Source organism: Astyanax mexicanus, chromosome 6, assembly GCF_023375975.1.
Source record: "Astyanax mexicanus isolate ESR-SI-001 chromosome 6, AstMex3_surface, whole genome shotgun sequence".
Lineage (NCBI taxonomy): Eukaryota > Metazoa > Chordata > Actinopteri > Characiformes > Acestrorhamphidae > Astyanax > Astyanax mexicanus.
The window spans coordinates 8,211,947-8,227,879 of record NC_064413.1 but is presented as its reverse complement, the minus strand read 5'-3'; the positions used below and the strand labels follow the sequence as shown (position 1 = coordinate 8,227,879).

At 32.6% G+C, this 15,933-nt stretch overlaps 1 protein-coding gene across 2 annotated transcripts; it reads right to left on the bottom strand.

Moving 5' to 3' along the window:
• Positions 1–3,472: 3,472 nt before the first annotated feature.
• On the bottom strand, positions 3,473–15,933 carry LOC111188211 (carcinoembryonic antigen-related cell adhesion molecule 20). Of its 2 annotated transcripts, none has more exons than XM_049480613.1 (10): positions 15,792–15,933; positions 12,810–13,082; positions 10,837–11,085; positions 9,306–9,417; positions 9,145–9,182; positions 6,119–6,217; positions 5,971–6,011; positions 5,745–5,780; positions 3,706–3,788; positions 3,473–3,554 (listed from the first exon to the last, which is right to left on the bottom strand). In XM_049480613.1, exons 1-9 carry the CDS (start codon positions 15,835–15,837, stop codon positions 3,714–3,716), a joined length of 969 nt encoding a protein of 322 aa, XP_049336570.1. In that variant the 5' UTR covers positions 15,838–15,933; the 3' UTR covers positions 3,473–3,554; positions 3,706–3,713. The 2 variants fall into 2 exon arrangements, with proteins under 2 accessions (XP_049336570.1, XP_049336571.1); XM_049480614.1 differs by having other exon boundaries at positions 3,706–3,749; positions 15,792–15,932.

Sequence of the window (15,933 nt, the reverse complement as noted above, 5' to 3'; positions counted from 1 at the left end):
AATCCGAAATACATCTGTAGAATTCTATGTACACATGAACATCATTCCGTAATTATTTTTATTTTAAATTAAGCACAAATGAAGTTAAATTGAATTAAGTTAAATTAAGTTATTTTCCAATAAACTTTTTCAAAACCGAATTTCATTTATTTTTTAAAGATTTATAATTACACTTATAGAATATAGAATATCCAAGTAATACAAATGCTTTAATACAATCAATATTTAAAAAAATATCTGATTTACTTTATTTTATTACTTTATGTGTGTATGTTTTAAAGAAAAAAGTTAAAGTTTAAAGCAAAAGTTTCAAACATCTGTATAACTTTACTGATAATTAATTAATTAATTAAAGTAATGAATTTATTAATTTATTTATTTTATTACTTTATATAAGTATTTTAAAAGAAAAACCAAACAAAAATTTTAAACATCTGTATAATCCTATTGATACATAAATATATTGTGATTTTTTAAAAATAATTTATTTCTTAATTATTAATTAATTTTATTATCATATATCATATATCATATACAAACACTTTAAACAGCTGTGCAATTCTGTTGATATGTAAACATAATGTAATTCTTTATATTTATTATTAACATACTTTTTTAATTAATTTATTCATTTTATTACCTTATGTTATTCTTTCTTTCACTTATTTTTTCCAAGAATTAGTCTGCATGCTTAGGTGCTTGGCTTTACACACATGTGGCCATGGAAGTGATTGGAACACCTGAATGTAAGGATTTTGATTGGTGGGCGAATACTTTTGGCAATAAAGTGTATAATTATCACAATAAGCTGCCTGTAAAAAAGAACATCTAACATTTTTCATGTTAAATTGAAAAGTTTAATCTGGTTACTGCTGTTTATTTAAACATGTTCCTGTTCCAACTACCACCCTAGTAAAAAAGGAGATTAAAGTATACTAAGCTTATTATGCTATAGTGCACTACAGTGTCCTTTTTGTAGCCACATTATTATTCAGCTTTTATTTAACTTTTTTGTACTTATTAAACTTTAATTGTATAAAAATAGTACAAAAGTCTTTATTTAACTCTACTAAAATGGAACTATTTTTAATATACTTTTGCAACATTTAAACATATTACTTCATGTATATAATCCCATATTAGTAAAATTAAAATACATTTAATGATTATTACAACTGTATCACTATTATACACCAGGTATATTAGAAATGTACTAAGAATTGATGTTAAATATATTTACATTAGAGTACAAATTTGCTTCTTGTTCCTGTGTTTTGTAGGTAGCACACTCCTAGTATAATTCGTTGGGTATAAAAATATATTTTAATATACTGTACTATAATTTTTGGCGTGTTGCAAATTTACTTAATATTTTTATTTGACATTTAAATGTGCTATTTAATAACGGTATCATATTATTTAATTTTTTAACTTTTTACCAATGTAATGGAATTTAATTTACTTAAAAAAAAAAATACATGATACATTGTACTTTAAGTGAACTACTGTAACAGTTGTTTTTAACACACTTTTGCTAAAAATGTACTTAAGTATATTTGGAAATAAGTATTTTAGAATTATATTGAATGACATTAAACTAAAAAGGTAAAAAAAAGTGTAAAAGTCTTTTTTTTTAAATACACTATATTGTACTTTTTAAAAAGTATAATCAAAGTTTACTTTGCATAATATCAATGTACTTTTTAATATATTTTAGGTAAGTACATAAATCTATTAGTATATTTACAGCATACTTACACATTTCTCAATATGTTTTAAGTGCAATTAAGTATATATTTTTTTTCACCAGGGCAGATACAAACACTTTTAGCCTTACACAGAACCCCACACTTTCACTACTGAATTTAATTCAGGTTATTTTATTATTAATGTCTTTGCTCTTGGTTAATAATGTAAGATTTAGAATCAGTCAGTGTAATAGTGTATAATGTTCACATGCCTGTGATGTAATAAAGGTGAATGAGCTTCAGTAGAATTCTGAGAATCAGAAAGTCAGTATAGGAAATTAAACTGAACACTAGAGGGCACAAACAATGAGGCTGAGAGAGGAACAAAAAGTAGTTCCTCTGGAACCATAAAATACAGAACAATATAGAGTAAACAGAAAACACTGTGAACAAAATGAAACAGACCATTAAACTCTAAACCCACAATTAGTTTGAACTTAAATAAACTAAGTTATAATAAATATATCAAATTGGATTTTCCAAATATTACTCAACTATTTTAAATTAGGCGAAAATTTGTGGGCACACATATATTTAAACTGAGATAAATCCGTTGAAATCGGCAGCTTCTTTTCCAAATTATTTGCATACTGGGTGTGTCATCGCCTGGTTTCTATGTTGTAGGTTGTAAGAACAAGACAAAATCTGAAATACAACTGTTTTAAACATCTGTCAAATTCTATTTAGACATAAACATAATTTTGTAATTATTTTTATTTTAAATAATTAAGTTATTTTCCAGTAAAATCTCTCAAAATATTTATATTTGAAAATTATACTTTACTTACATAATATCCAAGCATTAAAAATGCATTAAAACAATCAATAATAAATATATATATATATAAAACTAAACATATACTATATGCTTCTCCTTATTTTTTTCTTTTGCCTTATATGTGTTTTTTTTTTGATAAAATGCCAAATCCCCAGTTTTAAACATCTGTAGAATTCTCCTGATACGCAGACATATTATTATTTGATGTTTTGTATTGTTCTTAATTCATGAATTAATTCATTTATTTATGCGTTTACTTTATATGAGCATTTTTAAAGAAAATGTTAAAGTTTAAAACATCCGTATAATGCTATTGCTACATAAATATATTGTGATTTTGTTAAAATAATTTATTTATCAATTATTAATTTATTGTATTAGCCTATATATGTATTATTTAAAGAAAAAACAAACACTTGAAACAGCTGTACACTTTAGTGCACTGTAGCATAATAATGCTTAGTGTACTTTAACCTAATTTTTTTTTCACTAGGGGAAAAAACACTGAATTTAAGGTTTGTCCCACTGATAAGGGAAGCTGTGTGTTTTTACACGTTTTTTAAGTGTAGATGTGATTGTAGTTTTCTAATATAGAATAAAGTCAAGGGCTTTTAATTTAGTTCCCAGTTTAGCCCTGATCACAACTCTACACTATTGTGTTCACAGTGTGGAGTCACCTGTTTTTCCAGTTACAGTAATATATGTGTGCCTGTGTACAGATATAAAATCATACTGCATCTACTGTTTATTACTCTCTATATGATCAAAGGTCACTGAATCACCACAGCCTCGCCTCTCTGCCACCAAATAATACACCTGATCATCAGAACCATCTAGTATACATCTAATATTTGTGAAAATCAAACATCACTGGCTTTTTCTTTTCTTTTTTCTACAGTTCTTTAATAGATTTTTTATTGTCAGAAAACCAGAAAAAAACACACAATTTTAGAAAATTCCAGTGATTTAATTTTTTGTTCAAAATGAAAGAGAAAGTCTTCTCCTCTCTTGTTCTCGTGGTCCAAAAGCTAAAAACACAGACAAAAAGATAATTATTACATAATATTCAAACTTTTTATTTTAACTTTAGATGTGGTCTAAATTATCAGTAAGTCTATTAAATTCCTCCAATCATCTGCACAGCATTATTACTGCAGGGCAAAGCACAGCTGAACCTACCTCATCTTCTAACGTCCAGGTAAAGTAGTGCAGTACACTTCATTCTGAAAATCCAATACAACAGGAAGTGACATCCGTTGGTTCTTTTAAAGATCATGAGAAAACCAAAATAAAGTTTCCTTATTAGTTTTTCTCTATATTTGATCTCATTGTCTGAGGAGCTCAATCTCAACATTCATTTCTGTTACCTAAATTAGTAATTAGATGTTTTGGGGAAAATCACTAGAATGTGCTCAGTGTCCTCACGCTATTTGCATAGCAATCATTTAGCTATTTTAAATGTTTTTGCTAATTCTATGCTAAAAACTTATTCCTGTTACTTTTATTTCTGTTACTCAAAACATAAAAAGTAACAGGAATGAGTGCCAGTAACAGGAATGAGTGCCAGTAACAGGGGTGGGTTCCAGTAACAGGAGTGAGTGCACAAATATGCACAAATATGACCTTAAAGATAATCAAAACTTTCCTGAAGGTAGATAAAGAGAACCCAATTGAACAATAAAAAAATATTATACTTGGTCATTTATTTATTGAGGGGAATTAACCCATATTACGTATTTATGAGTGGCAAAAGCATGTGAACCTCTAGGATTAGCAGTTAATCTGAAGGTAAAATTAGAGTCAGGTGTTTTCAATCAGTGTGATGAGAGAACAGGGATCTATTAAAGTCTGCTCTTCACATTACATGTATCTGTAAGTGTATCATGGCATGAAAAAAGCACATTTCTGAGAGCCTCAAGCTTACAAAACCATCTCTAAAGACTTTGGACTCCACCAATCCACAGTAAGGCAAGGTTAAAAGAACGCCAGGGTAACTTCTAAGCAACTGAAGGCCTCCCTTACCTTGGCTAATATTAATATTCACGAGTCCACCATCAGGAGAACACTGAACAACAATGGTATGCATGGAAGGGTTGCAGGTAGAAAGCTACTGTTCTCCAAAAAAATACATTACTGCTCATCTGCAGTTCGCTAAAGATCACAAGGACAAGGCAGCAGGACACTGGAAGAAAGTTTTTTGATGCATGAAACCAAAATAAAACATTTTGTGTTTGAAGGAAAAGTGTTATGTTTGGAGAAAGGAAAACACTGCATTCCAGCATGAGAGCTTTATGCTATCTGTGAAACATGGTGGTGGTAGTATCACGGTTTGGACTGTTTTGCTGCAGCTGGGCCAGGACTGCTTGCTTGCCTTCATTGATGGAACCATAAATTCTGAATTATATCAGAGAATTTGAAAATTCTCAATCAATCAAACAATGAGCCTAAAAATGGACATTTTATTTTAAGGAACACAAATAAAAAAAAACACTTATTAATGTCTTATTATTTGCTTAATAAAGCCATAATAAGACATTTGTAAATGATTTATTCACTACATATTAGGCTTTATTCTGTGTAAGTGTTATTGGTGCTTAATTAGGGGTCTGTAATTGATGAAATATTTATTTAGTTCTTTTTCATGTCTAATTAGTGATGAACAGAACCTCATTTTAGAATATGGTACTTTAGTCACATCTTGGTCTATTAGTGATTTATTAACCTCTTATAAACTCAATAAACTCCAGCACAGCCATAACCTTGCCAAACTCACATAGATAAACTCAAACCGCTGCCAATTATAATAACACTAATAACATGTAGAATTAGCTAAGAGTTAATGCTTAATAATCTGCTTAACAGATTATACATACATAAACACACTATAAGAACTAATACAGCCATTATTAATCATTTCCACATAATAGATCCCTAAATGTATTACTAATTAAGGCTTTATTAAGCAAATAATAAGACATTAATAAGCGCCCAATTTGTGTTCCTTAAAATAAAGTGTTACCCTAAAAACACAAGTCGTTCTATCGAAGGATGGGTCAAGAAGAATAAAGTTCATGTTTTTGTTAGAAGCTGCACACTGAATACATTCAAATGTGAGTTGTGTATATGGATACATACTGTAAACAGAAAGAGAGAAAGAGGGGGAGAGAGAAAGAAAAAAGAGAGAGAGAGAGGGGTGGCATTAGGAGAATTTTTTTTACCTCACGGATGTTCTCATAAATGGACTCTTTTGGTTTCTAAAGCAGAAGAAAAGGATAATGAGTATTCTAACAGATAGTAGCTGAATCTTTATCAATGTCTGAAGTTAATAAATGTGATTTACAAAAAAAAAAAAATAAGATCAGATACTTTTGATTTAAAATTCTTATTATGAATTATATAATTTTTTTCAGGTTTTCAGAAATTTAGATTAAATTCAGAACTCACGTTTTCACGAGTTATAGCTGGCAAAGGTGTAGCTGGACGACCTGAGTAGAAAACGTTCAGTAAATAAAAATCCATATCCAGTCAACCAAGTTTACTTCACTCACATCATAAATACCTCCCTCCCTCCCATCCTATCTATATTACTTACTTTCAGTTCGAGCTTTGGGTGTGGCTCGTGTAGTGTTAGGGTTTTTAAACTCCAGCCCTGTGGAGCTCCTGGACACTTTGCGCTTCTGCTTGCCTTTCTCTGTGAAGTTCAACACGATCAGACACATTATCGGCCAAAACTCATACAGTCCATCTGAATAGAGACTCCTTTTAAATTCCATTCATTCCAGTCATCAGTAGTAAAGCAGTAGTATTATACTGTATATTAACACTTCTATCTATTATTGTCTCACAAATTCAGTCCTACACACAGTACTGTCCAACTCATATCTGTCCCACTGACCATCATCTTTTTATTTATTTTTTTCCCATTTTCTCCCCAATTTTTACATTTTTATTTAGACTAAAACGTTTACATTTTTATATATATTTTTTTACTGTGTGTCCTAAAAAATAGTGTTTTCTCATCATTTTGTGAAATACCTCTTATAATATTTATTATTATAAGCAGCAGAAAATAAATATCTAGTATAGTAAATCAGTCTTGCTATTAAATGGACTTTTGGATATATTGGACCTGATACTGAAAGGTATAGGCTGCTCTGAGTGTCAGGTTTTTAGTATCTACATGTATCCTAGAGGTGTGATTATTAAGAAAAATATGTTTGCCTGATGCTCTCTATGTATTTTGTCAAAGTAATAAGCCAAATCAATTTTTGAAATGTTAAGCAAAACATGATCAGTTCCAGGAAAATATAACAATTCTGCTTCCTTTTACATTTTAAATGATTATATTTTTGAGCAGCCGTATGTCTTCTGGAGTAAAAGAGATCAGGGCATGTGACTGTCTGATATAATTACTGTGTTATAAGACCTGAAAAAGAGGAACTGACAAAAACAGAGAAAAAATACACCAAAATAGCCTAGAGTTCAAAGGGTTTAAACCACGTGGTGCTACTATCTTAGCTGAATATGGATTAGCTAAAGAAAATCAACTCCATCACACCAAACCCAGTTACATTCAACCCTGTAACATTCAACCCCATCACATACAACCTCATCACATTCATCACTGCCACATTCAACCCCACAAAACTCAACCCCATTACATTTAACACTGTCATATTCAACAACGTCACATTAAACAACAACATATTCCATACTTTCATAATCAACCCTGTAACATTCAACCCTGTAACATTTAACACTATCACAATCAACATCGTTAATGGATGTCCCCGTTTCGATCATGTGATTGAAAATCGGGTAAAATCACAATCAATCATTTTCAAAGCATCGGAATCGGGTGGAAAAGATATGGATCACTGATTTATAAAAAATTAAATGTTACGTTGTCCATACGTCCATGCTATAAACATCACAGATTTACAGAAAGCAGTGAATGGGAGCATAGCACCAGTAGACAGTAAACAATAGACTAGCACTAGTCGCGTCATTAAGGCTCTATGACCCATTTAATTCATAATATTTGAGTGGGGTATCATTCAGACAGGGGTTGGAAAAATAACCAGTTTTGAGTCTGAGGTAGAACTTCCCTTTTATTTATTACCGAAAGGCTCTGGACAGTAAAATTAGTCACAGCACTGCTAACACACTTCTCTCCCTTTGTGTCTGTGTTTGCGTGCATCACCCTTATTTATTTCCCTCTGGTAAGTCAGAATATAGAAACAGATATATCAAAGTGGTAATATTAAACTATTTATGCATTATTTCAACAGATTCACAAGGAATATGCATCTCCTCATCAAACAATTAGTTTATTTATGAAACTATGTATATTTAGTTGTGAATAGTACTTGTTATTTTGTGATAAAATTATATGTTTTGACACCGTTTTAATAATGCAATATTTTTCACACTATAAGGCGTACTTTAAATCCTTAAATTCTTCCAAAAATCATCAGTGCACCTTATAATCCTGTGCGCTTTATGTATTTATGTATGAATTTTACCAGTCAGATTGTAAGGAGCAGTAAAGCCACTCTGCTGAAGTACAGCGTTATACAGCAGTTTCTGTTTAGTTCTCCAGCACTGAGGCTGGAGCAGTATTAGCATTAGCCGCTAACAGCAGCGTTAGCTAGCTCTTTTGCTGTTCAGAGGTGAGTATATCAGACTGTAGTCTGCATGTTTACATTGTTAAAACAAGCTTCGTGGGATGAAACGCTGGTTTACCGGAACACTCAGGGTTTTTAAGTCTACCGCTAGCAGGAAGCATTTACTAGCGCTAACTGGAGCTGGCTAGCGCTGCTAACAGCGACTGACTAGCACTGCTAACCATGGCTGGCTAGCGCTGCTAACCATGGCTGGCTAGCGCTGCTAACTGGGGCTGACTAGCGCTGCTAACCACTGGGGCTGGCCGAGTGCTTGCTAATAGCGACTAGCACTGATCCTTGTACAAAATACTTGAATTCTAAGCTTACTGTAAACGGAGGTGCTTTACTCCCCCAAATAAACAGTTTGCAAGAGAGAAATCCTTATAGATTAACATCCAGCGCTTGTTTGTCTTTGAAAGAAAAGTGTTTTTAAAATTATTACAGTTTTGTTTACTTACTGGCGTTTTCCCCAGCGACAAGAGCTGCTGAATTAGAAGGGGAATCATGGCAACACTCTTGTTCTTGTTCAAGTATACATTTTACTAGTGTTGTTTAATGCGCCTTATAATCTAGTGTGCCTTATGTATGAAAATAGACCAGAAGTTAGACATTCATTAATAGTGCACTTTATAATCCGGTGAGATTGTATAGTCAGAAAAATACGGTAATTAAATAAAAATTCCTTCAAAGAACCTTAAGGGACAACTTGGATTTGTTATTTTTTACTGCATTGTCAAAGTATTGCATCAGGATGAAAATGAAATGACTTGGAGTCAGAGACATTCCTAACACTCACATTTAACTGTGACACATTCAACCCTGTCACATTAACACACAACCGCCCAGCTAATTAAATGCTTAATGGAAAACTGTGTGTTTTTATGCAGCTACCAGCCTCTTCCAATATTGCTAATGTTGTGTTAGAAATGCTGTAGATGTACTTATTACTCACTTGGTTTTGGGATTGTACAGATGGGCTCAGATGACTTTCTGTAAAAACAAAAAGTAATAATGACATTAATTATACCAAAATATTTTTACATTTATGTGATACTGTGATGCTTACTATTAAAATGCTAATGCTGATAGTGCCTGACTGTGATACAGACTTACTTAAAGTGCATTATGAGGAAAAACAGGAGCACAATCAAAGCTTCTAATCCCAGAATAACACCTGCTGTGATTCCGGCTGCAGCCCCAGGACTGAGCCCCCCTGAGTGTTTACCTACACACACACACACACACACACACACACACACAGCAAAGGTGTGAAAAATATTAACATTTAAGGACAAAAGGTTTGAAAGTTGTAGAAACTGTGGGAAAAAATGTGAGTTAATATATATCTTAATAACATGTTGATTTAACTCAAAAATATTAACTATTTTAGTAGACTGTAAAAAGTTTAACTAGATGTAACAGGGACAGAGTTATTATACACAATCCCATCACAATAACAATACCCACAATTACATTCTAATAACATTAATGACCACATTAAAATAACAATACCCACAATCACATTCTAACAGCAATAATACTCACAATCAAATTCCATTAATGATAATACTCACAATCATATTCCAATAATGAAAATACTCACAATCACATTCTAACAACAATAATACTCACAATCACACTCTAATAGCAATAATACTCACAATCAAATTCCATTTATGATAATACCCACAATCACATTCTAAAAGCAATAATACTCAATATCAAATCCTATTAATGTTAATACTCACAATCACATTCTTACAATACCCACAAACACACTCTAATAGCATTGAAACCACAATCAAACTTCGATAACAATAATACTCACAATCACATTCTAACAACAAGAATACTATAAATCACATTTCAAAAGTACTAATACCCACAATCCCACTTCAATAACAGTAATACCCACAATATTAATTTTGGTAAAATTATTTTAACACTGTATAGAGTTGGAACATATTTAATCCAGGACCGAATTAAATTCAACTCCTTGGCTACGTTCACATTACAAGCCACATTGTTCAAATCCGATTTTTTACTCATTTCATTTTTGAATATGTTGACGGTTCACATTCACAAAGGTAAGTGATCTGTATCTGTCCCTGAAACGCCTCACATGTGCACGTTGATACGTGTATAAACGTTGCCTTCTTCACCAACAATAAAAATCTCATATTCAAGAGATGACTCTTTAAATATGAGCTTAATAAAGGGAAATGGATGAGTTAGCAGCTCATGTGTGGGTCATCTTTAGCTGGAGTGGAGAGTAAACAGTTGGCCAGGTGGTTTGCTTTTGCTGTTTTTGCAGCTATAGCTGCACAGCTGCACCAAGAGATGCAGTGTGGGTACAAGAGAGAAGCACATAGCGCATGTGTAAAAGATAAAAGACACATGAATTCCATAAATTTGACCGTTCACATTCATGTCGTATGTCCATGGATCAGATATGTATTCGATTTAGGACCACATATAGAAGTGGCTCAGATCTGATTTAAAGAAATCTGATTTGACACGTACACCCAGCCATGGAAAAATCATATCTGAGCCACATTGAGCAAAAAATCAGGTTTGAGTCACTTCAGTCTGGTAATGTGAACGTAGCCTTAAAGATTGAACACAGTCAGTTTCACTATAGTACCTGTGACAGTCAGGAAGTGCTGTGCAGACCCTGTAATTCCGGTGATGTTGTTGAACGCAGTGCAGGTGTAGTTTCCACTGTTGCTGGAATCACAGTTGGGGATTAATATCAGCTGAGGGTCTTCAACAGTTTTATCATTTACTGTCCAGTTTATGGAGACCAAGGGGTAAGAATCAGCCCAGCAGTGGAACACAATATCAGAACCTTCCTCCAGACGAGTCGCACCCAAAACCATTACGTCTGGCCCATCTGCACACACACACACACACACACACACACCACAGTCGTAATCACATTCGCATCACAATAACAATATAACCACACTAATCACAATAACAAAAAATTAACCACAATCACATTCTAATAACATTATATATACAATACACACAGTTGAAACACAAGAACAATAATGCCCACGATCACATTCTAACAACAGAAATATCCATGATCACATAATAATAATAATAATAATAATAATAATAATACACAATCACATCACAATATCAACAATACCCACGGTTACATTCTAATATCAGTAATACCCATGATTACATTCGAATAACATTAACAACCACAATTACATTCTTACAACAATAATACTCACAATCACATTCCAACAACAATAATATCTACAATCACATTCCAACAACAATAATATCTACAATCACATTCTAACAATAACAATACCCGCAATCACATTCTAACAACAGTTATACCTACAATCACATTCTAACAACAATAATACCCATAATGACATTCCAACAAAAGTAATACCTACAATCACATTCTAATAACAATAATAATACTCACAATCACATTCTAACAACAGTTATACCTGCAATCACATTCTAACAACAATAATAATACCCACAATCACATTCTAACAACAGTTATACCCACAATCACATTCTAATAACAACAATAATACCCATAATGACATTCCAACAAAAATAATACCTACAATCACCTTCTAACAATAACAATACCCGCAATCACATTCTAACAACAGTTATACCTACAATCACATTCTAATAACAATAATAATACCCACAATCACATTCTAATAACAATAATAATACCCACAATCACATTCTAACAACAGTAATACTTGCAATCACATTCTAACAACAATAATACCCACAATCACATTCTAACAACAGTAATACTTGCAATCACATTCTATCAACAATAATACTCACAATCACATTCTAACAACAATAATACTCACAATCACATTCTAACAACAATAATACTCACAATCACATTCTAACAACAATAATACCCACAATCACATTATAATAGCATTAATACTCACAATCACATTCTATCAACAGTAATACTCGCAATCACATTCCAACAACCATAATACCTTTGATCACATTCTAATAACAATAATACCTACAATCACATTCTAACAACAATAATACCCACAATCACATTCTAACAACAATAATACTCACAATCACATTCTAACAACAATAATACCCACAATCACATTCTAACAACACTAATACCTTCAATCACACTCTAACAACTGCAATACCCACAATCACATTCTAAGAACACTAATATCTTTAATCACACTCTAAAAACAGTAATACCTACAATCACATTCTAACACCAATAAAACCTAAAATCACATTTTTACAACAGTAATACCTTAAATCACACTCTAACAACAGTAATACCTACAACCACATTCTAACAACAACAATCACATTTTAACAAACAATAATACCAACAATCACATTCTAACAACAATACTCAGTCACATTCTAATATCATTTATACTCACAATGACATTCACAGTCTAGCAACAATCATTTCCAGAATAAACTTCTAATGGCATTAATATCCAGAATTAAGTTATAATAATCTGAATAAATAAAAACTAGGTAATTACTGTATTGTAATGCAATAAATAATGTAATAATTGAATTAGCAGCCTGTGTTTTGATGTGTAGTGAACTGACAGTTGACAGTGAGGCTGTAGGTGGCGCTGCTGTTCTTGTTAAGGGTACATTCATAGACTCCGCTGTCTGTTCTGTTCACTGGTTGGATCAGTATTGAGGTGTTATCTGGTGAGAACTGGATTCTGTCGGATGGAGACAGACTCCGCCCATTCTTCATCCACTCCACGGTGAGGACGAGGTCCATGTTATTTCCTACACATGTGAGATTAGCCCAGCTTTTATTCTCAATCAGAGCATCCTCCGGACCGATGATGACAACAGCAGACAGTGACCCTGAGGACCAGATAACACATGGCACACATTCTGAATATTTTTACTAAATTTAAATTAAAACAATGACTTTTAATTATTTTTGGATTTTCTTAAAGTATTGTCTCAATGTTTTATTCCAAATCCTTTCATTTTTAAAATGTTCTTTGTATCTAAAAAATTTAATAATTCTCATTTTTTATTTATAATTTTATTTACAATTTTTTCCATTTTCTCCCCAATTTACACAGCCAATTACCCAACCCACTCACTAGGACTCCACCTATCACTAGTGATGCCCCAACACACCAGGAGGGTGAAGACTAACACATGCCTCCTCTGATACATGTGAAGTCAGCCACCAGCATTGCCGAGCAGCATCACAGCGCACTAGGAGGAAAGCGCAGAGACTCGGTTCTGATACATCAGCTCACAGACGCCCTGTGCTGGGGACATCACCCTAGGAGTGATGTGGGGAGAGAGCACCATCTATCCACCCGGAGGGAGCAGGGCCAATTTTGCTCCCTCTGAGCACCGTAAGCTTAGTAATAATTCTCTTTTATTTACCTATTTATATTTAGATTCTTATTTTCCAAAATATTACGTTTAAAAGTAAAGATTTTAAAATAACAAAAAAGCATTTGATCAAATATTTACTGATCCTGTATTAATTGTTTAAAAGAAAATTAGTAATTATTATTCCTGAGACGATACAGTTCCAAAAACAAGAGACCACTTCAAAATGACTGGTTTCTTAGATATTACTATTTATCGGTATTTGTTTGAGTAAAATTATCATTGTTGTTTTATTTTATAAACTACAAACAATATTTTTCTGGCTGTTTTTTACCTAAACTTTACCCAAGTTGCCATTTTCTATTCTTTTTGTAGGTCACTTGACATTTAACCCTTGTATGGTGTTCGGGTCCGTTTTCATTTTTCATCAAATGATACTAAAAAACCTCAAACTCATTGGCATTGGCTCATTTTTTGTGAAAAACATATATCAAAACACATTTTCGATAAACACACACTGTACACAGCCCCCCCCCCCCCCCCCCCACACACACACACACATTTATATTACATTCAGTATGTTTAGCCAAGGGCTAATAAACATTGCTTCATTTGTAAATTTGAAACTAAACAAATGTTCTACTCATATCTTGAGTTTAATTTATTTTCTTTTACATTTTATTAAAAAACTAATAAAAAAAGAGTAGCACTTTTTGAAAGAAATGTAACATAAGAAAGGTAAAGGGCAAATATTAACCATGTAAGCTGTTTCTATTGCTTGCAATTTAGGTGAAGCAAGCATGTGTAAAGCATTTTAATGTAAAATTGCTTAATTTCGCTGAATTAAATACGAGTAACAAAGTAAACGAGTAACAAAAATATGAACACCACACAAGGGTTAAATAAGTTGAAGGTCAATCACCAGACCTGAACCTCATTGAAAACCTCTGGATGTAATCAGGAGGAAGATGGATGGGTATCCATCAAACAAGACATAAAACAAATCTGAACTTGAATTGACACAAGGTCCCTTAAAAGCAGTGTGTAAGACTGGTGGAGAGCATGCCAAGATGCATGAAAGCTATGATATAAAATAAGGGATATACTGTTTTATGAACTAAAATAATGATTTATGAACTCTTAAAACATGAAAGGTCTTTTTTATTATTTGCCCATTTATTAATTTCTGAAAATAAATGGTCTACATTACAATATTTTTATTTGGAATTAGGAAATAATGTTGTCAGTAGAAATATTCATCTATAAATTGTACATTAAAAGAAACTGAGAAATCATTTTGAAGATATCATATATACAGAATTCCAAACACTGCCCCGCCCACCCTCCCCAGAGACGGTGCAGCGATTTTATTGTTTGCACATTATAAACCAGCTCATGCGGATTTTATATAACCCTGTTGCTCATTTAACCCTAAAAAGCCCACTGCTCTGAAAATAAAAACATTGTGTACTTGGAGTGACTCCTCAGTAAAGAAAGTAACTGTCAGTTTCTGTCTTATGTTTCTGTTATGAGGCAGTAATCAGCTGTGGCACATCTGCTCCTGCCCCTCCTTACTATCTTAGTGGTTGTTGTGATAAATTATAGAGATTTGGTTAGGGACCTTTTCTGAAGCTGCCGAACTCATTAACAATATTTACTCTCATTTTACTCTTTTTGTCTCTGTGTAGAACCATAATGCTGAACCAGTTTGCTTACTATTTTCTATATCTGCCTAAACTTTTTGCCTGCTAGTGTTCTATACCTAGCAACCCAGAGTGTGGAAATGGGACTGGAGAATGGGCCCTGGGCAGGTTTAAGTAAGAACATACTGACTGAAGCTCTGCTGTCAGGATATGCCAGTGATTGAATTTATTATTGTTTTTTTTTTATTCTGATTATTTCATGAATTACTACAGAAAAAAGAATCCTTATTGGTCCTTTACGTGTACAGAAAAGAGGATTTCTCAAGTCATTTCTCAAAAATGATTGAAATCCTTATTTATATATTAATGTTTTTGAAAACTTTCAGAGTTCACTTATTAAAACACTATAAAGACACTGATTCACTCCATTCTTTGGCATATTTATAGCAGCAAAGCAAACACACACCTGTCCAGGTATCGGTTTTATCTGTATCTGTTCTAGCTGTATCTGTTTATTCAGTTTTCAGCTATATATCACTAATTAATAATGAGTTTTAAATGAATCATGTTTTACCTGTTAGCAGGACGAGGGTCAGGGTGGTCAGGAAAGTTCTGTCCATGGTTAGTTTATGTTACTTCATGCTATTGTGGTCAGTCACATTCATACACTGCGGTGTTGAGGTGTGTGTGTGTGTGTGTAAAACAAGGACGGGCTA